Source organism: Peromyscus eremicus, chromosome 14, assembly GCF_949786415.1.
Source record: "Peromyscus eremicus chromosome 14, PerEre_H2_v1, whole genome shotgun sequence".
Taxonomy (NCBI): domain Eukaryota; kingdom Metazoa; phylum Chordata; class Mammalia; order Rodentia; family Cricetidae; genus Peromyscus; species Peromyscus eremicus.
Genome location: NC_081430.1, coordinates 6,666,290 through 6,691,450, shown reverse-complemented (window position 1 = coordinate 6,691,450; position 25,161 = coordinate 6,666,290). Strand labels below are relative to the sequence as shown.

The 25,161-nt window shown below is 42.5% G+C and overlaps 1 protein-coding gene across 1 annotated transcript in view; it reads left to right on the top strand.

Annotated features, from left to right (window-relative positions):
• The window catches only part of Bzw2 (basic leucine zipper and W2 domains 2), a 60,916-nt gene that overhangs the window by 11,776 nt on the left and 23,979 nt on the right, over window positions 1–25,161 (top strand). Inside the window, exons 2-5 of the mRNA XM_059279581.1 lie at window positions 10,864–10,928; window positions 17,206–17,382; window positions 21,469–21,572; window positions 24,497–24,562. Of these exons, the coding sequence (XP_059135564.1) occupies window positions 10,864–10,928; window positions 17,206–17,382; window positions 21,469–21,572; window positions 24,497–24,562 (412 nt within the window). The remainder of the gene's footprint in view (window positions 1–10,863; window positions 10,929–17,205; window positions 17,383–21,468; window positions 21,573–24,496; window positions 24,563–25,161) is intronic.

Below are 25,161 nucleotides of genomic sequence, written 5' to 3'. Positions count from 1 at the left end.
CTCTTATAGAAGAAAGCATTTAATCGGAGGCTGGCTTACAGTTTCAGAGGGTGAGTCCATGATCATCATGGTGGGAGGCAGACAGGCATGGTGCTGGAGCAGTAGCTGAGAGCTTTACATCCCGATCCGCAGGCAGTGGGCAGAGAGTGAAGCAGGCCTTGTGTGGACTTCTGAAACCTCAGATCCCATCCCCAATGGCACACCTCCCCGCAAACAGTTCCACTACCTGGGAACAAGCCTTCAGACGTAAGCGCCTGTGAGGCTCCTGGTCACCCAGACCACTGCAGCATCAGATCCGCTGGTGCTGGTGTCACTGGTGGTTCTGAGTCACCATATGGATGCTGGGAATAGAACCCTGGTCCCCCGGAAGAGCAGCCAGTGCTCATCATCAGCCAGTACTGAGCCGTCATCTCTCCAGCCCTTAACTCCCTTCTCCTCAGTTTTCAAATTTCTATTCTGTCTTCCACCCTCTTCCTTGAATATCACAGGGTATGAAATTATCAATGTGGAAAAGTTGTACCAGTATTGCAGGTGTAAGAAACATGTTTGCAGTGGATTTGAACACATCAGAAATAAACTCAGTCACCAGCAGTGCGTTGGTGTCGCACAAAGGAAAGGAATCCAGTTCCCCTGGGTGTCGTGTGACCAGAGGGAACCCAGATTCTAGTTTTCTGCTTCTCTCTCTCTTCCATCACGCTGGCTCTCTGTTGCCTGAGTCTGAATCAGTTCCTGCCAGAATGCTGTCTTCAGAATCTATGTGTCTGTCCTCACAAAGGGCTTTGCTCTCTGTTTTATTGACCAGCACAGGAAGTATCACATGGGGAAGGACTGAGGGACACTTCACAGAGTTTTCCAAGGAATTAAGTCTCTAACTCCAACTCACCCCAGCTGGCCCAGATAACAACAAATATAAATACCGTTTATCAAGCAATATCTGTTTGTCCCATCCAACATTTATGATGGATATTTATTTTATAAGGCCACTTTTCAGCCTGTTTGCTGGTTCTAGCAAATGATTATCATAATACACACACACACACACACACACACACACACACACACACACACACTACTGTCTGGGTCAGGAGCATGGGTGAGTTCATAATGGAAGATTACAGCTGTATATTAGCTTAGGTTGTAAAAGCTGATTACAGGGAAATCCAAGGCAAGTAAGGTTGGTTGTTACCGTGTTTCTTAAAGGCAGGTTAAACAGTAGGCTGGCAGTCTTAAATCTTAAGTGACCCTAAGGTGTATTATTAACTCTGGCTGTGAGTTCCACCAAAATTTCTAGTTTCTTAGAATATAAAATATTTTCATCATAATGCATTGCCACATCTATCAGATGGCCCAGCTAGTCCACTCCTGGGCATATACCCAGATCTCAGATTGCCCCTAACTGGCTCTCTCACATATGGGAAACACCCTGTTCCCCCCGCCTTTCCTCTTGAGAGCATCTCTTCATCAAGAACAACTTTCATGTGACACCTGGCAGGAAACAGAAAAGGTTGGTTCTTGGACCCTCAAGTCCTCCTAGATCAATAACTGGAGGCGACCTTCCACATTTATAATAGAGACTGGGCAGAGGAAGGTAAACTTGGAGCCCAGAGAAGATTCCTTCTGCCAGCATACAGCATCTCCAGCTGCCCCAAAGAGCCTCCCTGGGCGACAGGAATCTGTCTTATCTGTAGGCAGAAAAGGGGTCACAGTAACCTCCGGGTGGTAAGGAAGATGGGGCATCTGATTGGGCTGCCCTGAGAGGTGGAGCTGGCTGTTCCCTCCCCATTCTTTCTGATGCTTCCACTGGAACAGGAAAGACCCTCAAGGTAAAGAGTTCAACCACCCAGCCCCTGGGTTTGGGTTACCAGGTAGCTCCACAGTGATAATGGCCCCCACAGTCACCTGCCAACTCACACGAGTGGTAGCCTTCCTGTTGCTAATTACATACCTTCTTCCTAGATACCAGTGTTCTGGAAAGGTAGAAGACCTGCCCGGCTCTATAAAGGACATGCCACGAGACACTAGAAGCCTGGTTTAGTTGTTCTCTCCTGGTCAGACTTCATGAGAACTGAGTTTCACAGGTGTGACAGGGGCCAGAGTAGAACCCGGTTTCCATACTGGTGGATTTGCCCACATGTAAAGCGTGCATTAAAGACTTAGTCCTGGCCAGCCAGCTCAGTGGGTAAGGGTGCCTGGCACCCAGCCTGACTTCGAGTGCGCTCAATCCCTAGAACCCACATGGTGAAAAGACGTAACTGATTCTGGCACATTGTAAGTTGTTCTCTGCACATGACCTGTCCGACCGATCAACTGTAAGATTCTAGCTGTGTGTGGAGGGGAGAACAAGGGAATCCGTGGCTGATATGTAGAACTGAATTGTATTGCAAAATTAAAAAAAAAAAATTCTAGCTGTGACATTTCCCCTCTTCTCTGTGCTGTGTGCCCACAGGTTCACTGGGCACTGAATATCTATTCCCTCACCCCACCCCTACAGTAAATAAAGTTGCAAATTTGACAGGTCAGAGCAACTGTTCACTGTGTCCCCAAAGAAACATCTGTTAGAGGATACTAACCTTCTGAGCTTCCTGTCCTCTGGTGAAACAGAAGCAGAGGCAAAGGCACAATATTCAAGCTTTTCCTATAGGTGGAAGTTCAAACCACCTATCTGGTGTAGGAGAGGACCAATCCAAATCAGCCCTCCTGACTTAGTATATTGTTTGGGCTAGAAACTGCTGCCAGTGCTTCCAAGTTCTGGGGTTTTCTTGGGACCCTGGTGACCTCCCTGTATAACACCTATCAAATTTCAGTGCCTTCTGATGCCATACCATATGGCGAGGTACTAATAAGAGGAAGTTATACTCTTCAAGTTTCCCCAACATGGCTGACCAAACACGAGCAAAGAATGACACGAATAAACGTGCCAAACTGGGTGGAGAAAAGCCCACAAGCCTCAACCCTACACCAAGAATTATAGGCAACGGTACAGCTGGGAATGAGAAAGGTCACCCTCACCAGGGAAAAGCATGCCCATTGGTTGTCCGTTGCCAAATGGTTAGTCCTGAAAACATACATACAAGTAACATCAAGTGGACCGAACAGGTTATATTTAGAGGTACATATGGATATATAAATACATACAAGCTTGCAGTAACAATGAACAAGAGGCCATGAACTTGGAGGAGAATGGAATGGGCATACATCCCTTACTAACTGGTTCTTGGGCGATTCTGGGGCTAGATCTAGAAACTAGATACTGTGTAACTGGTGGATTTGTTCTTGGGTCCTAACTTTTAGCTCATATTCAGAAATCAGATGTCAGTTTTCCCCTACCCATAATTCATCTGAGGAAGATGTTTGCGCTTGTGTGCTAATGGTTTTTACGCATCCAGTTTTAACATTGAGGTCCTTCAATATTTACAGATATCACAGAAACTTTCTTAGTCATATCTACACATGGCTACACACTTACAATAGGAGTTTGTTTGAAGGGAGCCAGAATGTTTTATTTGGCACCAAACCCTTGACACTGAGGCCTGCACAGTGATCCCCCACAGTCAGGTTTTTGATTCTGCTGTCCTTAAGGAATATTCCAGGCTGGGTTCCTTTTTCAATCAAGCCCTTAAACATCAAAAGAAATGTTCGATCCTCTCTTCCAAATTTTGGAAATGTGACTGCTGATTACCTGACTTCACAGTGGATTGGAATGCACCATTTCCGAGACTTTTTTCCCCAGTGGGGGGGGGGGGGTGTTGAGGGGACCCCATAGCTACCATACATCACATACATAAAGGATCTTACTTCCACCCACAGCCTCTGAACAGGCTCTACAAGGACTGGGGCACGATGTCATGGGTAGTTTTATGGAACCACAGGGCTGTGGCCAGCTTTTGGGTTCTAACCCCTACACCAGGAGCTGAGGCTCTATGCGGGTTTCCTAGCCATGATGCATACACAGAATATATCTTCAAAAGACCCTAGTTTCATCACAGTGGTTCTGCTGCATCATGTGGGCCTTTCAAAAGGACTGTAGGAAGAGACAACCTAGAAGGAAGGTCCTGTCTCCTGTGACTTGGGGAGGAGAAAACGGGAAATGTAACTGCAACACTCACCTCAAATATATGTAAAAACTTCCTATAAAATTAGGAAACCTATGATCGCTGCAGGCCACCATGTCTTGGGTTAGCCCACTCTCACCGTCTTTGAATGTGAGCTGAGACATTTGTGTCTGCTGTTGAATTTTTCTTTAGTGGACTAAGAACCTCCTGGACCTTAGAGTCCATTGTCATGCTATACAACAAATTATATCATGTTATTATACACATACATTTACTTTGTTTAATGTTAGTAATTTAAACTTTTTAAATCAGTTTAATTTTAAGAGAACTACTGCAATAATGTCAACCTAGAAGTTTTTCTATGTTGAACATGTTAATTACTTGATGTTTCTTGCAGTTAGCTGTTTGGAGAAAGAGAATCACTTATAATTATGGGTAATTTTTAGTTCTTTTAGTGGTAAATTATCTTATTCAATTAGAAAATAAGAGATAATTCTTGAATCTTGCAAATAAGCCCAAAGTGCTCCTAGAAAACTGTTTTACTGAGTTGGTGTAATGTCCTCGTGAAACACTTTCTTTGCAGGTAAGGTTGTGCTCCTATATTTTTGAAGACTGAAATCCTGCCCCCCACAGTTGTAAACAATATTGACTGAGTAGAACAATTTCTTTATGGTATTTTGTTGCAAAGCTTTTCTTGCCCATTGGCATAATGTTTTGAAAGTTGGGCAAAATGATTCTCTAAGATACTTTATTGGAAAAATATTGACTAGAAATTCTCGGGATGGAGAGATAGGTCAGGAGATAGTGTATATTGTTCTTACCGAGAACCTGAGTTTGGTTCCCATCACCCATGTTGGTTGGCTTACAACTGCCTGTAAATTTAGCTTCAGGGGATCCAATACCCTCTTGGCTACTGGGCACATACGTTCATGGGCATAGATATACAGATAATTTAAGAAAACTTCTGAAAATAAAAAGGGGGGATATGGGAATGATAGGATAAAAGGTTCGATTATTGAATCCACTTTTAGACTAAAAAGCAACTGTAGCTGGAAGTTTTTCTGTGTCCTGGCCAGTCCACAGCCACTCAGACCCAAATAAACACACAGAGGCTTATATTAATTATAACTGCTCAGCCATTAGCTCAGGCTTATTATTGACTAGCTCTTACACTTAAGTTAGCCCACAATTCTTATTTATGTTTAGCCACATGGCTTGGTACCTTTTCTCAGTTCTTCTTTGTCATCTTGCTTCCTCTGTGTCTGGCTGGCGACTCCTGACTCAGCCTTCCTCTTCCCAGAATTCTCATCTGCTTGCTCCGCCTATACTTCCTGCCTGGTTACTGACCAGTCAGCACTTTATTAAACCAATGTACAAAAGCATTTTCCCACAGCAAGCAACTACTAGTCTCAAATAATTTACATTGGTATGGATTTTTTTATATTGATGCAAATTTAAGGTTATTTTTGTTAGAACATACTGCATATATATTTCCACTCTTGTTTAAGATATTGTACCTATGCAGCTCATTTAAAAATGTAATGTAAAGTTCTAGTCCTTGAAAACTATTATTACGTACTGTTTAGGATAATAAAGAAATGCAGGTTAGTAGTCATCTATTACATTCAAACTTATAGTCATGTTGGGTATGTATGTTTTCAAGGTCAAACACAGATATATTTTAGACAAATAGTCTTCAAACATTTCAGAGACCTTCAGAATATGGCATTTATAATGTTGTAATATCATAAGGCTTTTCATGACAGTGAGACATGTCTGCTCCTGGCAGCGCAGTTTATTTCAGAAAAGGATGATGGGCATCAAAGAACCTCCATATGGAGTTTGCTTTTCATGTGGCAAAGCAAGCCATTTGGGCAAGGGGCTGCCCTTGCCTTGACTGCTGACAGTGTGCTGTCCAAACTGGACAAGCAGGACACGAAAGTAAGGCAACTGCCAAACTTTGCTAAGACAAGGTAGGACAGTCTTTCAAATTTCCTGCTTCCTAGAAAAGTCTGTCAGGTATTGTAGGCCTGTAGGCCAGAGATGGATGCTCCAACGCTGCAGAGGAACCTTGGGTGACTGTCCAGGCTGACCAGGCTGCCAGCTGTCTGTCATTTCTATAGTTTTGGAAGTTGTTTGCTCTGCACTTTCTGTTTACTCAGGTAATATTATATCCTTCTCAGGTCTCTGATGGAGTAAGGTGAGATAGTTATAGTTTTCCTTGCTACCAAATTTAGAAAAGAAATTCATAAGAGAGTTATAAAGTGTATAAGGTTAAAAGACATAAAAGCTTAAATTGTTTATCTAAAAAAATGTTCTGAGGTTTAAAAAGATAATTTCAGGATGGTAATACAAGTTATGATAGAAAAAGTTTAAGTATAAAACTTGGACTCATCAAGATAAGATAGATAATAGAGTAATTTCTCCAAATTTGACAAATATAAATAGACTAGACATTGTGAATGTAATTCTTACTTGATAGTTGTTCTTATTGTGTATAATTTTACTGTATTAAAGTTAAAACCTTTCCTTTTTATTTAGACAAAAAGGGGGAAATGTTGTGGCATATTTGTACACTGTATGAAGATGTATTGCTGTGACTGGTGTAATAAAAATCTGAATGGCCAGTAGGTAGGCAGGAGGTAGGTGGGATTTCTTGGGGGAGAAAGGAAGAGGAGGAGAATCTAGGCACATGGGAGACACTAGGAGACGCAGAGAAGAAACAGGAGGTGCAAGATGGAAGAGAGGTAAACGCCACACGATAGAACGCAGATTAATATAAATGACTTAGTTTCAGTTCTAAGAGCTAGTTAGGAACAAGACTAAGCCATAGGCTGAACTTTAATAATTCGTAAGAAGTCTCCATGTCATTATTTGGGAGCTGGCTGGCAGGACATAAAAAGCCTCATTACACATGTGTGCCACTGTGCATATGTGGAGACCAGAGGACAGCTTCATGGAGTCGTGGAGGTGCTTCTCTCCTTTCCCCTCACTGGGCTCCAGGAGTCAAACTCACACCGTCAGCTTTGCAGACAGTGGTATTTACCCTCTGAGCCGTCTTGCAGGACTCATTTTCATGTGGCTTCTTCAGACCATAGCAATTGGAATAGAGATAAGAAGACCTTAAAGCTGAGCCTATTTTTCTGTCCTTTTACAGAAGAAAAATAAATGTTGTGAGCTCTGCTTTAGTGTATCTGTGTTCCTAAATTGAAGTGGTATGAGTGGATAGCATCGTGCGGTGGTGTGCATGTCATGGAAGGCAGGCAATCAAAATTTAGAGATAAACTAAAGCAGACCAAACAAGAACAAAGCCAGAGCATATACACAAACCTCCAAGTACTGAGACAACTATCACTCATTTAAAGAGAGAGGGGAGGATCCTTTTCCTGTAGATCATCTGTGGTTGGCTTGACTCAGTGTGTGTCTCATTTCATTTGACATTGGGTCTGTGTAGTCCAGACTGGCATCAAACTGGCAGTCCCCCTGTCTCAGTCTCCAAAGTACTAGTAGGATTACAAGTGTGCTTCCATCACACCTGCCAGGTTTTCCAGTGGGGGTCAAAGAATGATGTAAACGGAGTTTCTCTGTTCCACCCAGTCCTGCAGCTGCTTTCAGATAATTGAGTTAGAGGCCTAATATTACTTATAAATGCTTGGCTATTAGCTCAGGCTTATTACTGACTAGCTCTTACACTTAAATTAACCATAATTTTTATCTATGTTTAGCCACGTGGCGTGGTACCTTTTCTCAGTGAGGCATTCTCATCTTGCATCTGGCTGTCGACCCCTGACTCTTCCCAGATTCTTAGATTGGTCACCCTGCCTATACTTCTCACTTGGCTACTAGCCAATCAGCGTTTTGTTAAACCAATTTGAGTGACAAATCTTTACATTGTACAAGAGGATTATTCCACAGCAGAATGATGGTACTTGTGTCTAGTCAATTGGTTTCGGATTATAATGCAGTGTGGTAAATACACTAAACAGTAATAGTAAATGTGTACTTTCAACATTGTCATACTTGGATATTCTTTGCCACTGTATCTTTGACATTGTCCTAGGTTTGAGCTAGGCCCGTTTTTTAATCTCAAGTGTCCTGGCTTTTCTGAGGCCAGGATTTTCAAAAGAGCTCAGTGAGGACCTTATAAAGGCTGACCCTCACTGGAGCAGATTATAGTGTAGCATGAAGAGCTAAAATTAGAGGGAAGTATGCCTCTGCTGCAAATAGTAACAGCTCAGTGAGAGGTACTCCCGGTGATCAGTGTCTTCCTTCAACCCGGCTGCGGGAAACAGGTTTGTTTATTTCAGATTCTGCTGGTGTTTATTATAAGTCTTTGCATATATATGCTTATGTGTTACTCAGTTATTCTCCACATAGACTGGATAGATGGTGTTGGCAATAAGCTCCATAACCGGGCATGAAGAAAAACTTAAGCATTTAGAAGTAAAGTTGACATAAAAGCTAAAGCTTTTAAAATGAAGTGTTTTGTAGCACTTTTCCAATGGGGGGGAGGGTGAGAATAGGGTGCAAAGACAGCATTCATTGGAGGACTCTGAATTGGTATTCTGCCTCAAAAAAAAAAAAACTTTTAGAGAAAGCTCACACCTGAAAATTTACAAATATATACAAAATAAGAACATTTTGACAGAGAGCTACTTTTTATATTTTACTTTTGTTCCCAAATTTCCTAATGAGACTCAAACCCTTGGTAATTTTTGGTCATTGAATGATAATACATTTGGATGTTTGTCGTCCTGGGGAGTATGGAATGTGGAGGGAGATATAGGTGTTACCTCTTTGCACCAATTCAGTATTGCTGATCTGGGGTGAATCTAATAACAACATCGACAAGGAGATTTCAGAATGAGTTTCACAGTTAATGTAAGTAATCCGTGTGTGGGTGCTACTTTTACAGCATCCATCTGATGAGACGGGATGGCAGTGTGAGGATCCTAGCACTCTAACTATTTGCATTGTTTCAGTATTTATACTGTTCCTGGAGTCTTCTTCAGGCTCGTCATCCTTGTGTCTCAAAGCCGTTCCTTTCACTATGTGAAGTTGTTAAAAACTCAACTCCAGTGATAAAATAAATTCTGTTTGCATCTGTTGCTTTATTGGTAGTTAGTTTTACTTCTTCAATAACAACCGATTTGAAGTTCTTGGTGGTAAGGGGAATTTTGTTTTGTTTTGGTGGTTCTAGGAATAGAACACTAGACCTAGCGCATGCCAGCAAGTGTTCTACCATCCAGCAACAGCCCAGCCCTGGGAAGGAACATTTATTTTATAAATTGAATCAGGATTCTCCATACTGCTAATGATTCTTTTAAACTTTGGGAAATAATAAGTAATTGCTTGAGTGCTGCAGATTTTCTTGGGTATTTAATGGTGTAATTGAAGAAATCCAGATATTTTCAAATCACACTTTATAAAAATGTTTTTGTAGTACTAAAAGTTTTTAAGCGATAGATGATAAATGCAGTAACTTGTTTGGGTAGCACATACTGTCTTACTTGGCCTCTGTCACTTAAGCAATCTCTATGTATGGTGTATATTCATGCCAACAGTCCATTAATTGTTAAAAGGTCTTGGAGAACAAATTTTATATATCAGTACTTGAATTTTTCTTACATAGAAAAAGCACAGAGTACATTTACCCTCTTTTTAGGTAGATAAGTTACACTTTACAGTCTTTGATGGAATTTTTTTTCCTATTAACAATTAAACATTGCTCCATGTTAGCACAGCTACTTACTGGTTACATATTTAAATGCTTATCTGTTGCTTAATTTTTAGGTGTTAAAGATAGGAGGGCTGGAGAGATGGCTCAGTGGTTAAGAGCACTGGCTGCTCTTCCAGAGGACCCAGGTTCAATTCCCAGCACCCACATGGCAGCTCACAACTATCTGTAACTCCAGTTCCAGGAGATCTGCCATCCTCACACAGACATACATGCAGTCAAAACACAAATGCACATAAAATAAAAATAAATTAATTTTTAAAAAAGAGCACTCATATACATGAAAAAATAAATCTTAAAAAAAAAAAGGATAGGAAATAGTGTAAGAACCTAGGCATTTCCTAGCCTCATTGAAGTGGGACACTCAGGGTAGAACAGACCACCATGATGACTGTAAAATGACCAGTGGTACTAAAGACTGAAGGAGAAGAACACGAAAGTGGGCGGGGAGTCCTCTGCAGAGGAGGTATTTGAGTGTGCGTGAAGATAAGCAATAGCTGGAGAAGCTAACCTGAAAGAGAGAGGCAGGCACACGGCCTCAGGAACTGGGCTCCCTCTTCAGAGAACAGCGAGGTCACAACCCAGTATGTGATGGGAAGAAATGGGGACTGGATATAATTACGTCACAGAGATGGAGTCAGAACCTGAGAAGTGGCACAGTTAGATCTAATTCATCCTCTTGTAAGTCTGGGTAACGTTCCATGTGGTGGTTAAACTGTAATTCACTTAGCTAGACACATGCTTTTTTTGCAACTGTATCTTTCACATAGTGTATGTTTGCCTTGGTATGTGGCTGTAACTGAAGGATACCGCTAATAAAGCAGTTGTTAGTATTTACATATACTCACCGTATACTCCCTAAAGCATGGCGTGAAGTCTGACTTCTGTTAAAGTCGATGTGGGTCGTGGTTTGCCAACCTTTGCCTAAAGTGGTTTTAGGTGAACTTTCCCATTCTGCTAATCCAGTAAGTTAGAGGCCATAGCCATGCATGGGTCAAGTGAGTCTGTGTTTATTAACTACATAGGTTTACTTTGACTGCTAATTTAAAGCACAAACTTTGTTCTCTTTTTCAGTAATTTTATGAATAAGCATCAGAAGCCGGTACTAACAGGCCAGCGGTTCAAAACCCGGAAAAGGGGTAAGTTGTGGGGTGTGTTCGCGTGCATAATTTGCTAATCAGATCTTAGGATTGAGGAGAGCCTGAATGATTCCCTACTTCCTCTTCCTGGTACACTGAACTCTGAATAGCCTTTACTCAGCAGTGCAGCTGTGGAACTGGGTGACTTGTGTTTGGTGTTGGGTTGCTCTTATATCCTACCCGAGCTGTGCCTCTTTGGGGACAAAATGAAGACAATTGATCAAATAAACTTAGCTGTTTTTTTTTTTTTTACAGACTTTACTGTTTTGACACCATTGTTTATATTGTAGTTTCCTGTTTTGGTTTTTGCAAAAATATTCATGACAAAGATGGTAATGCTAAGAGAAAAGTGTTCCAGAAATTTGAAGTCAGGTTAAATCTAGTGCCGTGCCGGCCCTTGGTGTCCATGGGACTTTTCACTCTTTCCTGCTGTGGGCGAACAGTAGGAGACCCAGGCTGATGTAGAGCAGTAAGACTTTAAATAAATAAGATTTAAGTAAAATGTCTGTGTTGCCGTCCTCTGTGTAGGGTATTTGAAACATGATTTCATATCTCATCTTGCACAATTTTATGAATTGTCAGCTTTATAGTTACATTGTGCACACAATATAGTTTTGCATAGTTATGTGTCATACGTAATTTTTATTATTGGTTTTATACAATTCTGTCTTTGGATATAAAAATGGTTCAGCTAAAACTTTAAAAGACGCTATTTCAGGGAATAAGATGAAGGAAGTGAAGAATTACTGAAAATACCAATGTGGTTGCCCTTTTCCTGGTTAGCAACCTCTTCCTCCTTTTTTTGGTGTGTTTAGTTTTGTTTTTCGGGAAGGTTTTCACTTGTAGCCCAGGCTAGTCTAGAATTCAGCATGTAGCCCCAGCTGCCTTTGACGCCTCCTGCTTCAACCTCCTGAGCTAAAACTGCAACACGAATCACCACACCTGTGTGACTGCCCTTTCCTTTCCAACCTTTTCCCTGTGCTCATAGTCGAGCCTGGCCAGGGCCTTGCACATCGCACTTATGAGGCAAGTGCTGCACCGTGGAGCTGCATCCCCAGCTCATGACAGAGATAGTGAGCAGGAGAGACTTCACCCTGAAAGAGAAGACATGTGTACCCCACCCTAACTTGGGGTCTCTAGACGTGGCCATCATTTATCCCGGTACACTAGCTCTCACTGGCAGAAGATAGCACTGAAAACGTGCTTGACAAAGTTCTCACAGATGTTCTCCGAGGACCTTCTCCCAGATGACTCTGTCAAGGTGACAGTGGCCACTGCCCTCACTGCAACAGCTGTAGCCGTGTTGGGCTGTCCCTTTCCATGCCTTTCCCTTCTGTGGGAAATTCCTGAGAGACAAAGGACTTCTTTTTTTTTTTTTTTTTTTTTTTTTGGTTTTTTCGAGACAGGGTTTCTCTGTGTAGCTTTGCGCCTTTCCTGGGACTCACTTGGTAGTCCAGGCTGGCCTCGAACTCACAGAGATCCACCTGGCTCTGCCTCCCGAGTGCTGGGATTAAAGGCGTGCGCCACCACCGCCCGGCGACAAAGGACTTCTTACAAACACAAGTTTTTGTTTTTGTGTTTGTTCGTTTTGATTGGGGGGGTTGTTGTTGGTTTTGGTGGGGTTTTTTTTTTTTGTTTGTATGTTATTTGTTTGCTTTTGTTTTTTGTTTTTTTGTTTTTCAAGACAGGGTTTCTGTCTTGCCCTGGCTGCCCTGGAACCTGCTCTATAGACCAGGCTGGCCTTGAACTCACAGAGATCCTCCGGGCTCTGCCTCCCGAGTGCTGGGATTAAAGGCGTACATTACCAGGTCTGGCTCAAACACAAGTTTTTAAGTTCTCTTAGATAAAAATAATCCTTTCTGTGTGTACTCTTGCCACAGCCTGGGTGTTTCCACCAACTGTGTTTCCCAGTGCCTCAGTCTGTAATTTCCAAATTATCGAAACCACCTCAGTCAACATCCAAGCACGCTGTAGTATCGTACCTCACACACTACACACACACATATATACTAAAATACACACACACACCACATACAGTATCGTTGTGAGAATGGTTCAGTTGAAGTCAGTCACAGACTTAATAAATGGCCCACGGTCTTTTTATTGGTCTTTTTATTCCCTGTGTTTTTCATATTATGAGGAAGGAAATGTCTGTCTCCTAAGGGAAAGGAGAATTTCCCTGTGGTTAGATGCTGAGTAAAGGTGATGTCTGTTCTGCTTTCCCGTGGATTCCTCTGGCTCAGAGCTATGATTACCCTGCCTGCAGCCTATGTACTTTGCTCCTCTAGAATTTTAATCATTTTCCCCTCCCCCTCTCCCTCCCCCTCTACACAACAAGACTCTAATTATATTTTTTCTGTTGCTCCATTTGCATGTTGGTGGCTACATAATGTTTTTGTTACAGCATCAAAGGGTCTTTTATCTCTTGTTTTATAGCGAACACTGATGCTATTAATTCATATATGTCTTTATGGCATCCTCCCCGCATGACTCTGACTAGTACTGTGGTTCTGGTGTTGGTGTAAGTGATGTTAACTACTTATTACCCACTCTCACATTAGACAACTACAAGTAGCCATTCTGTGCAAGCTAGAAGTTTTACTGATATCAAAATTATGTAAGCATGTAATTTAAACAGATGGCTCTATGAGATGTAGTTACAGCAGCAGGGCCTCTTGACTCTTTTAACGGATGCTTTGATTTTCACATTCATGAAGCCAGATCACCTTTTCCTGTGGCTCGCGCTCTCTCTCTCTCTCTCTCTCTCTCTCTCTCTCTCTCTCTCTCTCTCTCTCTCTCTCTCACCCCCCCCTCCCCCTCCCTCTCTCAGCAGTAGTACATGTTCACCTCCTTCTATGAAAACAGGAGGGTTCATCTCCCTGTGATGGTCCTCACTTGCCCGCATACCTCCTGTCCTTCTCTGTCCCGTGAACGGACATGACCTTTAAGGTACACTCTTTCTTACGGTATCATTGTGATCCTTTGGCTAAGTGAATTTAGTCACTTCTTATTTGTGCTTCATTTTCTATGGATTAAAACTAGGCAACCCTACCAACTTTTCCTCCATTATATAAAGGAATTGATAGCAATGATAGTACATTGAAGGAATTCTTGTGTCATTGATGCGTCTCACTTTTTTTATTAGTTCCTTAAGAATTCCATATGGTGTGGCCGGGCGGTGGTGGCGCACGCCTTTAATCCCAGCACTCGGGAGGCAGAGCCAGGCGGATCTCTGTGAGTTCGAGGCCAGCTTGGGCTACCAAGTGAGTCCCAGGAAAGGCGCAAAGCTACACAGAGAAACCCTGTCTCGAAAAACCAAAAAAAAAAAAAAAAAAAAAAGAATTCCATACGGTTTATTTTGACCCTAGTCACTTGTCTCCCTCCCCCAGACCTTCTCAGATACGCCCCTTCCCTTCCCACACAACCTCTCGTCTGTTTATGGACCCCACCAGGGCCAGTTGTGCTGCCCGAGTGTTCTTGGACGTGTGGCCTCTTCATCGCATTCTGGAAGACTCGTTGGGGCTACCCTTCCTCTCCCACCCAGTAGCTAATAATTGACACAAGCTTGTCAGCTAGGGGTGGAACTTTGTGCCCCACTCCCTTCCCCATGCTTCTCGTTCAGGCTTGTGTGGGTCTTACAACACGATGTCACGGACACTGTGCGTTCATACACACATCTGTCCTGCTGCATCCAGAAGTCAGTGTTTGCTTGGCGTCACCCACTGGCTCTGTCTCTAAGCTCTTCCCACCACCTCTTCCACGGTGATCTCCTTTTGGAGGTTGGAGTATGGTACCTAAGTGCCTTCTTTTTCCAGACATGGTTTCTCTGTGTCGTTTTGGTGCCTGTCTTAGATCTCACTCTGTAAACCAGGCTGACCTCGAACTCACAGACATCTGCTTGGCTTTGCCTTCCGAGTGCTGGGATTAAAGAGTGCACCACTTCAGTCCTCCTACGTGCCATTCACCCTCACACTGTATCATACTGAGGAGTTCTCCTGGTCACATTGCAGCAACTTTGAGTTGTCACCTTGAAGCTAGACTGTCCACCGTCCACACCAGTGTTTTTTCCTTCTCATGGATTTTTTCCTTTCCTTTGTAGGGTCTCATAATGCAGGTGACAGTTACTCCCCATTCTTGAGGCTTTGAATGTTTCAATACAGCCTCACTTTTTTTTATTTTCATTTTTCTTTATTAAGAAATTTTCTACTCACTCCACATACTACCCACAGATCCCCCCTCCTCCCTCTTCCAACCCCCCAGCCCTCTTTCCAAGCCACCCCACACCCCCACATCCCCCAAATCAAGGTCTCCCATAGGGGGTCAGCAGAGCCCAGCATACTGAGCCTAGGCAAGTCCAAGCCCCTTCCCACTGCACCAAGGCTGTGCAAGGCTTCACACCACAGGCACCGGATTCCCAGAAGCCTGCCCATAGACCAGGGACAGATCCCGATCCCCCTGCCTGAGGGCCCCCCAAATAGTTTGAGCCAAACAACCATCTTCTGTATCCAGAGGGCCTAGTCCAGTCCCATGGGGGCTCCACAGCCACCAGTCCACAGTTCATGGGCTTCCACTAGTGTGGCCGGTCATCTCTGCACGTCCTCCCATCATGATCTCGACATCCCTCGCCTGCAGAATCCTTCCTCGCTCTCATCAATTGGAATTCCAGAGCTCAACCTGGTGCCTGGCCGTGGATCTCAATACAGCCTCACTTTGCTGTTTCCTTGAAGAATAGTTTGGCTGAACTCTGGGTTGGAAATTGTTTTTAGCCAAATTTTTAAAGATCCTGGTTTCTGAACCGGAATTGTTCGTGACTTGTTGAACAGTTCGTGTGATTCTGTTCCTGGGTACTTTATGCGGACTTGGTTTTGGTTTTCTCTGCCCCAGAAACTTCAGGTAGTTGCTTTCTTTCTGGTGTTCTGAAATTTCATGACAATGGACACACCTGGTGTGGGTCCAGTTCAAGTGTAGTGTGTTCACATCATTCGTCAACTGAAAATCCGTATTTTTCAATTCTATAACACTTTCTTAAAATTTAAAAAATAATTTCCATTGATTTGGAGGTTTGCTGTCTTTACTGTACTATTTCTGTATTTGAGTAGTCGGCCCTCTGCCTTGTCTTTTGACTAAGATTTTTCTAGATTGTTCACAACAGATGTTTTCAGCTTTCTCTTTCAGTTCTCCAATTGAGTTCTCCACTTTTCTGTCATTTTTCATTCCAAGAGCTCACTGTTTACTCAGGAAGTATTTATTATGAACACTCCTCTCTGCCTCCCCCTTCTCCCCTTTTCTCTCCAACACCAACCTTCCACACAACACCTGTCTAAAGTCCAGATCAGAACTCCTTCAGACCCTTTCCTCCCCTCCCACCCTCTCCATGGTGGAGCCCCGTGTTCATGGACACAGTTCCCATTAGCTCCCGATGCCTTTCTGTTATTCCATGTCTGCCTCATCAGTGTGCTCTGGAGAGAGCATCTGTATAACAGCTGTTTTTCCTTAAATCTCTACAGCCCTTTAGATGATCTACAAAGTCAGAAACGTGCCTAGCCATAACACTAAGTCATTGTTTACCTCTTTGTCCTATTTCATAGTATAGTTTTCTAGAGTCTAGAGGGTATGTGGTATTGCAGTAGAGTGCAGTGGCTAGAAGAATCCACTAAAAGGATTGCAAGACTCTAAAACAGTATCTCACTTTCTTATTTATTGAATAAGTATTCTAAAATGGTATATTTTTTGTTTCTAGTAAAATATGACTAGATATAACATCCATGCACATATAAAAAAAAAAGTTTGTGATCCTCAACACTAAATGTCAAGAGGTAAGGACAGAAAACAGTACCTGCCCTGGAGCTGTACATCACACATCCAGCTTATCATAGTGTGTTCATGTGCTCTGGAGTCTTTTATCCTGAAAAAGAGACACTTTTTTTATTTCCTCCACCTCAGTCTTGTTCATTTTCATCTTCTACAGTCTTTGGCGATTCTCTGCTTCGATTCTTTATCTTGAGCGAAATAATTAAGTTTTAGTAGCTATAATTTTTTTTCTTCCATGGTTAGACTTAATAGATTGCATACATTAGCCTAGCCTACAAATGACATAAATGAACAGTCATTGGTGTTATTATGTGTTCAGTACTTAAAATATTTTTAGGTGCTTAATCAATTTGTTAGAATAGATGTTTGAACAAGGGGTTTTAGAACATGTAAATCCATATGGCCAATTTCTTTCTTACTACATGGACACACACACAGAATCCATTTTTTTTTTTTTTTATTTCAGATGAAAAAGAGAAATTCGAACCCACAGTCTTCAGGGATACACTTGTCCAGGGGCTTAATGAAGCTGGTGATGACCTTGAAGCTGTAGCCAAATTTCTGGATTCTACTGGCTCACGATTAGATTATCGTCGCTATGCAGACACACTCTTTGATATCTTGGTGGCTGGCAGCATGCTTGGTAAGCCCTGTTAGCATTTTCTTATCATATGTATGTATTTCAATTCCATTATCGTATTTCCTCTTAGGATAGAATCCTTGGAAACTTAACATTTCCAATTTACCTAGATTATAATTCCGAATATTGTTAATGTACGTTTGAATGATTACTGGTTCAAAGAGCATAGGACTGAGTTTCTGCAGCCAAAAGCCCATTGCTTCATGTGTTCCTGACCCACAGTGTCTATGGCATGGCTTTGTGTGTTTGGATATGTCCTCTAGATCCTCCCCGCATACTTGGTGAACCCAGACATCAAATGGCAGCTCTTCTTTTTTCCTCCATGTGCTAAGGTTGATGTAAGGATCATCCTTTATAGCTCTTCCATCTTATTCAATGAGACAAGATCTCAGTCAAACCCAAAGCTTGCTAACATGGCAACTCTAGATAGCCAGGTTGCTCTAGGGAATCCCATGTTCACCCACTGAGCATTTTATAGGTTTTGGGAATCTAAATTCTGGTCCTTATAACAACTGAGTTATCTCTCCAACCCCTTTAGATCTTAGTTCTTAGATCTTAGTTGATTTCCAGGTAGCTGTGTGGCATTAGAAGCAGTCAGTTTTCCTGATTTTCAGTTATCTAAGAGATATTTGGGGATGGAGATGACTCAGCGGTTACAGACCTTTGGCAGCTCTTCTAAAGGACCCAGGTGTGATTCCCAGCACCCACAAGGTGGCACACAACCATCTGTAACTCCAATTCCGTGAGATCCAGTGCCCTCTCTGGCCTTCACAGGTGTTAGACACATGTGGCTCACTTAGATACAAGCAGGCAAAATACCTGTGCATATAAAATAAAACAAAAATGAGTTTGTTTTTAAGAGAAAGAGACTTGCAAATCTACGGAAATACTTCGGTTGTTACAAATACTTGGAAGTGGTGCCCAAGTGTGCTGGCTGCTCTGATGAGACAGGGATATAATGGAAAGTGCCTCTTCCAAGGTCATCCCTACTTTCACGGAAACACTGGCTAAGCCAGTCTGCCTTGAGACAAGGTGAATACATTCCTCCTTTTTGAGGTAGAGCCCTTTCTGAGTCCCTGGTCACATGCTCTGGCCCCATACGCCACCGGGCCTTATCTGCAATGATGACTTTCACTGCATACTGAATTAATTTTGTGTTACCATTTACACAAGTCACTCATCACACAGAAACACCACCGTCAAGAAAACTCTATATAGTGTGTTAAATCCCAATACCCAGAAATAGCCATTGGTAATATTTTGGTTGACTCCCTTCTAGGAATCTCTCGCCTCACATTTTTGAGAACTGAGCAATATTATATGCATGTGGTACTATGCATGCTAACTTGTGTTTGCTAAGCAGTATATTCTGCCTTTCGCCACCATGAGTGTGTTCCATTTGGGGTGATTTTAAGAGTTACAGCCCAGTGATGTTAAAGAATATTGAGTTCCAATGTTTGTGGACACATCCCGGCAGGCTCTGTGTAGTTAGCAAGGCCCCAGCCACAATATTAAAGGATGGAGATAGTCAGATCTAGCAGTCAAAGGAAACATTTTTGTTAACATTTTGCCATAAATCATGAATCTTTTCCTATGCCTATCTTTTTTAGATCTCTGTCAATTAAACTAACAGTTGATCGTTTTAAATTAATAGTGAAATACAGCATTTTCTAACAGGACCCTTAGAACCCACTGGTCGTGTTTTATCAGGACACTGGCCACCCTGTGATAGTGGTCAGCAAGGTGTCACCCATCGCCGTGCTGGTCAGTCCCGGGGACGTTGTTACTGGGACTGCTCATGCGGGCAGGTCATTCCCATAGACAATTCAAGTTCTCGGAACTCTATGTTGTGTTTTAGGTTCCCAGTGACCTCCAGGCAGCACTCTTAATCCTTCTGTCTGCGTTGGGCTCTTTTTCTTTCCTTCCCCTCTTAGAAAACCGCTAGGAATCCCTTCCTACCACTCTTCCAGTCTTTTCCCCTGCCCATAAATGTGTTCAGGAATCTGCACACTATGCATTGATCTTCTCGAGGGCTTGCTTACAATCAATAGCCACTTTAGCTCTGCAGCCCAGGCTTCATTCTTCACACTGCCGGTATATACAACAGGCTATTCGTATATATGTTTGGCACAGCTTAGCCCATTTTGTACAGCCCAGATGCCTCTGAGTGCAGATTTAAGATGAACTAAGACAAGCCCCTTCCTTTAACTGAACCTTTGTCAAATGGCTAGTTGAGTAGGATTTCCTTCCTATCACAAGGTTTTCCTGTTGTTCTTGTTCTTTCATAAAAAAATATTCTTCTTTTACCTCTGTCTTAAGAAAAAGTAGCCACAAGGGATACGTTTTCTTTTATTATTGCTACCTTGAAAAGTAGCAGTGTTCCTAAACCTAGAAGTGACAATTAACTCTTGCTTCTAATATAATGAGAAGCCATTTGAAATGCAAGCTGTCAGTCAGCATATGACAAGTGAATCTGTTGTGTGAACAAATGCATTCCTAAAACCCTTACTTCCCCCAGGGAAAAATCTGCAGTTTCAAAGTCAGACTTCCCAGTTTTGCAATTTTTACCATGAAAGAACAATTAGTCCAGAGGTTTGAGAGGATTATCATCTTAATATAATTTAATTTCAGGTGGTTGTGTTCATTAAAAGGGGCTAATTAAATCGGGTGCATAAGTTGACTTAAGGAAAATAGATTCCTGCAGGAGCTGACTTCTCGAAAACTAATTTACTTGCAAAACTATTTGCTGAGGTCTAAGGCCCCATGGAAGAGTCTGTAAGCTAAGAAATTCTCATTTCTTACATCCGGTAACGAAAGTGCCTATATGTGGCATTTTTTTACCCAATGTCTGAAATCACAAATTAAATTAAAGCTAAATTACACAAATAAATTTAAGAAGTGACTGATAAGTAGGCAACAACATTGGTCTCTTAACTGCTGTACTGATGGTGCACAGTACACTAGCTAGTGTAAAACTCTATGCTTCAAATACTTGTTAAATGTAGGACAGGTCTCTCTAACATGGCCCTCAAACCCAGCCTAACTGCAGTGAAGTAGAACTGAAAAACAGAAGTGCTCTGTCTCTGTCCTTGTAACCAATCAGTGCTTATAGTAGCCATTGTTGGAACTTACGGGAACATGGAAAATTGAGCTCTAATAAAAAGACACTCCTCTGTTCCAGTCCATTTAGTCTACTAGCAAAACAAATAAGAGAATTACAATTCTGTTCTAGCCAGTGCAGCTGCTAAATGACTAGGTACAAGTTCAAGGAGTCAGTACAGACTGTTAGCCACATATGGGAAATTGTGTTAGTGAAAGAGGAAATGGTTTGAGAAACATTCCTGTACCCCAGTGAAGGCCAGAAAGGTCCAGACGAGTTGGTTCCTATGGTTGACACCACAGTTAGTACTGATGGCCCACTCCCACCAGACGCTCCATCCGTAAGAGTTGGACCCTTTGCTAAGAGATGACTCAGTGAATCGGAGCACATACTGCTGTTGCAGAAGACCCAGGTTTTGTTCCCTGCACCTCTGTGTACAACCTCCTGTAACTTCAACTTCAGGGAATCTGACATCCTCTTCCAGCCTCCAGTCATCAGCACTCATACGTGCAATGACACACATATGTAAGTAATTTTAAAAAATAAAGCTTTAAAAAAAAAAAAGAGCTGAATCTGTTCAACCCCACAGTTAGGTGAACAAGGTCCAGCAAAGCATTTAGCAGTCCTGAAAAAACCATGGCCCAATGTACGAAGCATCAGAAGGTGCATTGAGAATAATGGAATTCAGTTCACTGAACAGAGGTTCGTTTTTCATGGTTAAGTACCCACTTTGGAAAGAACTAGGTTTTTAATGATAGGGTCTGGTGAAGGCAAGGACATGGAACAGGTGTGGTCAATGTATAACGTGGAACAACGTATTTGGATTGTATTGGAAACATGCATCACGATCTGTCTTAACTTGTACGTGCGCATCCTATGAGATTCACTATGACCCGGTTTTACATCTGTTCTCTGATTTCCTTGATGCTCTCGTCCCACTTTGGCGTTGTCCTGCAGCGCCATCCTAACCGCGATCACTTGTCTTTCAGCCCCTGGAGGAACACGCATAGACGATGGTGACAAGACCAAGATGACCAACCACTGTGTGTTCTCAGCGAAGGAAGATCATGAAACCATCCGAAACTACGCTCAGGTAGAGTGTGGCTCTGCGAGGGGGCGTGCTATGTGTTGGGACAGAGGCACCTGAGCAGAAATGGAGGGAGAACAATCTCCAACAGTGCGAGATAACTCTTAAGTGTGAAAAACCACACACTTGCGGTCCGGAAAGCATTGACCTTTGCCCCTCACCTACAAGTTTTCAGGTGCCTGCACAGTCTCACCGTGTAAATTCATCCTATTTTTTTGGAGAAAACAGTTTTGCTCTTTCTTGTCATATTACAGCCGCACATTCCCTTTGACCCACTGATTTTACTTCTTGATCTTAAGACATCTTGCAGCCATGCTTGAGCATGTATGAAATGGCAGCTACAGTGATTATCGTCACAGTATTTCTTATAATAATGCCAAGGAGGGAAATTAATGTGAACGCAGATGAAATGTCTGTGACGTACAGTAATAGACTACATACCATGTAGCTGTTGAGAGTATGAACTAGGGTAGAGGTGCACAGTGGTCAAGACCATGGGCTACTCTTACAAGACCGGGGTTTAATCTCAGCCCCCAGATGACAGCTTACTGAGGATCCCCAGTCCCAGAGGATCAGACAACCCCTTCTGGCCTTGGAGGGCAGCAGGCATGCACATGGTGCACAGACATACGTGTGGGCAAAACACCAATACACAAAAATAAAATAAATTAATTTTAAAAAAATCATAGAGTAAGAAGAGGCTAGGACTATGATTCAGCTAGTAGAGCATTTGTCCAGCATGCACAAAGCCCAGGTTTGATCCCCCAGCACTGAATAAACTGGGCATGGTGATACCTGCCTGTGAGCCTAGCATGCTGAGGGTAGGAATTCAGTCATCCTCAGCTACATAGTGAGCGGAAGACCAGCTGAGGCTTCAGTAGATGCAATCTCAAAAATCAATGAGAGGTAAAAAGATACTAGTATAGCATAAAACCTATAAGAGATTCGTAAGTCAATAATAAGGTGGGATACGCATCCTTTCTAGGAAAGGGTCTATGTGGACACTTCAAGGGAAAAGAAACAAGTCCCTGTTAAATGTTTGCAAATATGTTCATACCCACTGGTTCTTAGGCAAATACTAAATAAAATTATGGAGTGTCAGTTTGCCCATATTAGCTTGGTAAAAAGTAAGGAGTGAAAGGTCTGAGTGAACAGCTGCCAATGCAGCTAGTCAGGCCTGTTCTTCCTCTTCTGATTCCATATGGACTCTTCGAAAGTTGGCTATGGGCTAGCAGTGTGGCTCAGTGGGGAGCATGCATTTGCATAGCATACACAGCCTCATTACCAACATGGGGGGAAGAGAAATGTTTTTATATGGAACAACAGGCAGGGTCGAATTGCTCAGACACTGGGCTGTCCTCCAGATGTCTTCTCCTGTGTATAGAAGAGGTGTAAATACGCTGAGAAGGCATAGGAATAGTCACTTCCCCAGCTCAGCAGATTGGGGTTTCAGGCTGGGTCTCATATCAAACTCCCGATGCCTCTTGGACCACTGCAGCTGGAAGGATCATAATTTCTAAGTCTGATTTCTCTCAGCCTCTGCATCTGGATTAAAGATTTAAACTATTTTATTTTCATCAACATTTGTTTATTTTTTGTTTCTCTACTTGTTTCTATTGTGGTGAGCCACAAAAATATATTATAGAGATTCAGCTGTGTATTAAAGCTATATATATTTAACCGGCCAAAGGTCTGTCAAAAGGCAAGCCATTTATTATGAATATTTGGTGTCATCCAGCCTTTAGTATTTCAACTGTCCTCTGCTATGAAATTCTTGCATGCCCAGACCGATTGGCAAACAGTTCAGCTCCTCAGACCTGCTGAACTTCTAGGTAACTTATTTCCCTGCTGGAGCCAGTACTTGGTTAAGGTCCTGTAAGCTAAGGCAAGCTGAAGGGAGAAGAATAGCTTTGTTTCTTGTGCAAATGAAGCTCAGACCGTCACCTTGCCTTGAGGCCTAGTGGCTCTCCAGGGCAATTGACTGAGAACAAAAGAGGTTTTTACATATCAAGGTGGAAGGTAGAGCAACATTCCTGAGGAGGCAGAGCACCCTGTAGCCAGGGAAAGAAAGGACAGACGGGCATTTTTCTGTAGAGTGGACAGAACACCATGACCAGGGAGAAGAGAAGAACACAGAGGTAATGTAGATGGTAAGGCAGAACTCTTGAGCCAGGAGGAGAGAGTAGCAGAGATGGAGAATGAGGAAACAGGATGAAAATGAGGCCCAAAGCATAAGAGCTTAGTCATTAGCAGGACTATGAGTGGGAACTGGACAGAATTGAAGCTATGTAGACAGGATTTCATCCCATAGAAATAATAAAGTAGACAAATAAAGAGCTTGGTATGTCTAGAGTTATCCCCGAATGCCTGACGGAGCTGTAGCTGTATTGATAGAATTTTGTCCTAGAGGAATAAAGTTAACAGACATAAGAACATAGTGTATGTAGATTTCTTTTTCCCTCAGATATCCCACGCCGGACATAGCATTATCCCCGGACCCTGTGTTGTGTATTCAGTGTTCTATTTTTTAATGTTTTTGTAAGGGTATGTGCACAGGTGCAGGTGCCCTCCAAAGCCAGAAACATCCTGCCCCCTAGTGCTGGAGTTACAGGGCTTTTAAGTCTCCCGACATGGATGCTGGGAATTGAACTCAGTCCTCCGAAAGAGCAGCAAGCATTCTTAACCTTGGATCTACTTCTCCAGCCTGTTTCCATTCTTGAGTTTATTTTATCCTATGTGTGTATTTGATCCTGTTTTTCCTGGAGTCATGGTACCTCCTTTGAAATGCTTATAGTTCCCGTGTCTGAATATGAGAACATTTATCTTCTTATCATTGCAGACCTATGGCAGTGGATATGATAAACTTCCACCCTTTCTTCTGTGGCCTTTAAGATTATTTGCATAATTCAATTATTCTGTTTTGTGTTTAGGTCTTCAATAAACTCATCAGGAGATACAAATATTTGGAAAAGGCATTTGAAGATGAAATGAAAAAGGTAAATTAAATTATCTAAGGCAGAAGGATCCTGAACTTGGGGTCAACCTGAGCTACAAAACAAGACCATATCTCACACACACACGAAGACACACGCACATGCACGCACTCTCACTCCCTGGCCTGAGGTGATCTCTTGGTTTGCTGAGAGTTTACCAGACAGGGAGTAGAAGTCAAAAGCTTTGGTTTGGGTTCTTCCACTTAGTATAAACATCACGATGACGTAATCTCTCTGAAACAGTCTCTCGGATGCTAAGGACGGCGGTGAGTTTGTGTGTCCTGCACTCATTCCAGAGCTAGTAAGAGTCATGTGACCCGCCTGTAAATGGAGACCTATGTTAATGTCGGAAACTTTGCTGGTATTGAGTGAGGAAAACTCAGCCAGGTCCCTGTTGTGATGGGAGCCCCCTGGGGAACCTCAGCATCATACCTAAGAAGTGATGAAATTGAGAAAATCTCACATCTTCCACTGCCTCCTTACCAAGGCTTGTGTTTAAACTATGACTGATCTGAATGTCTTAAAAACTTAGACAAGCCTTTTCTCCTCAGAGGTCTTGCTTCACATGGACTCTTTCCTGCTGTGTTCCCTGCTTGCAAAAA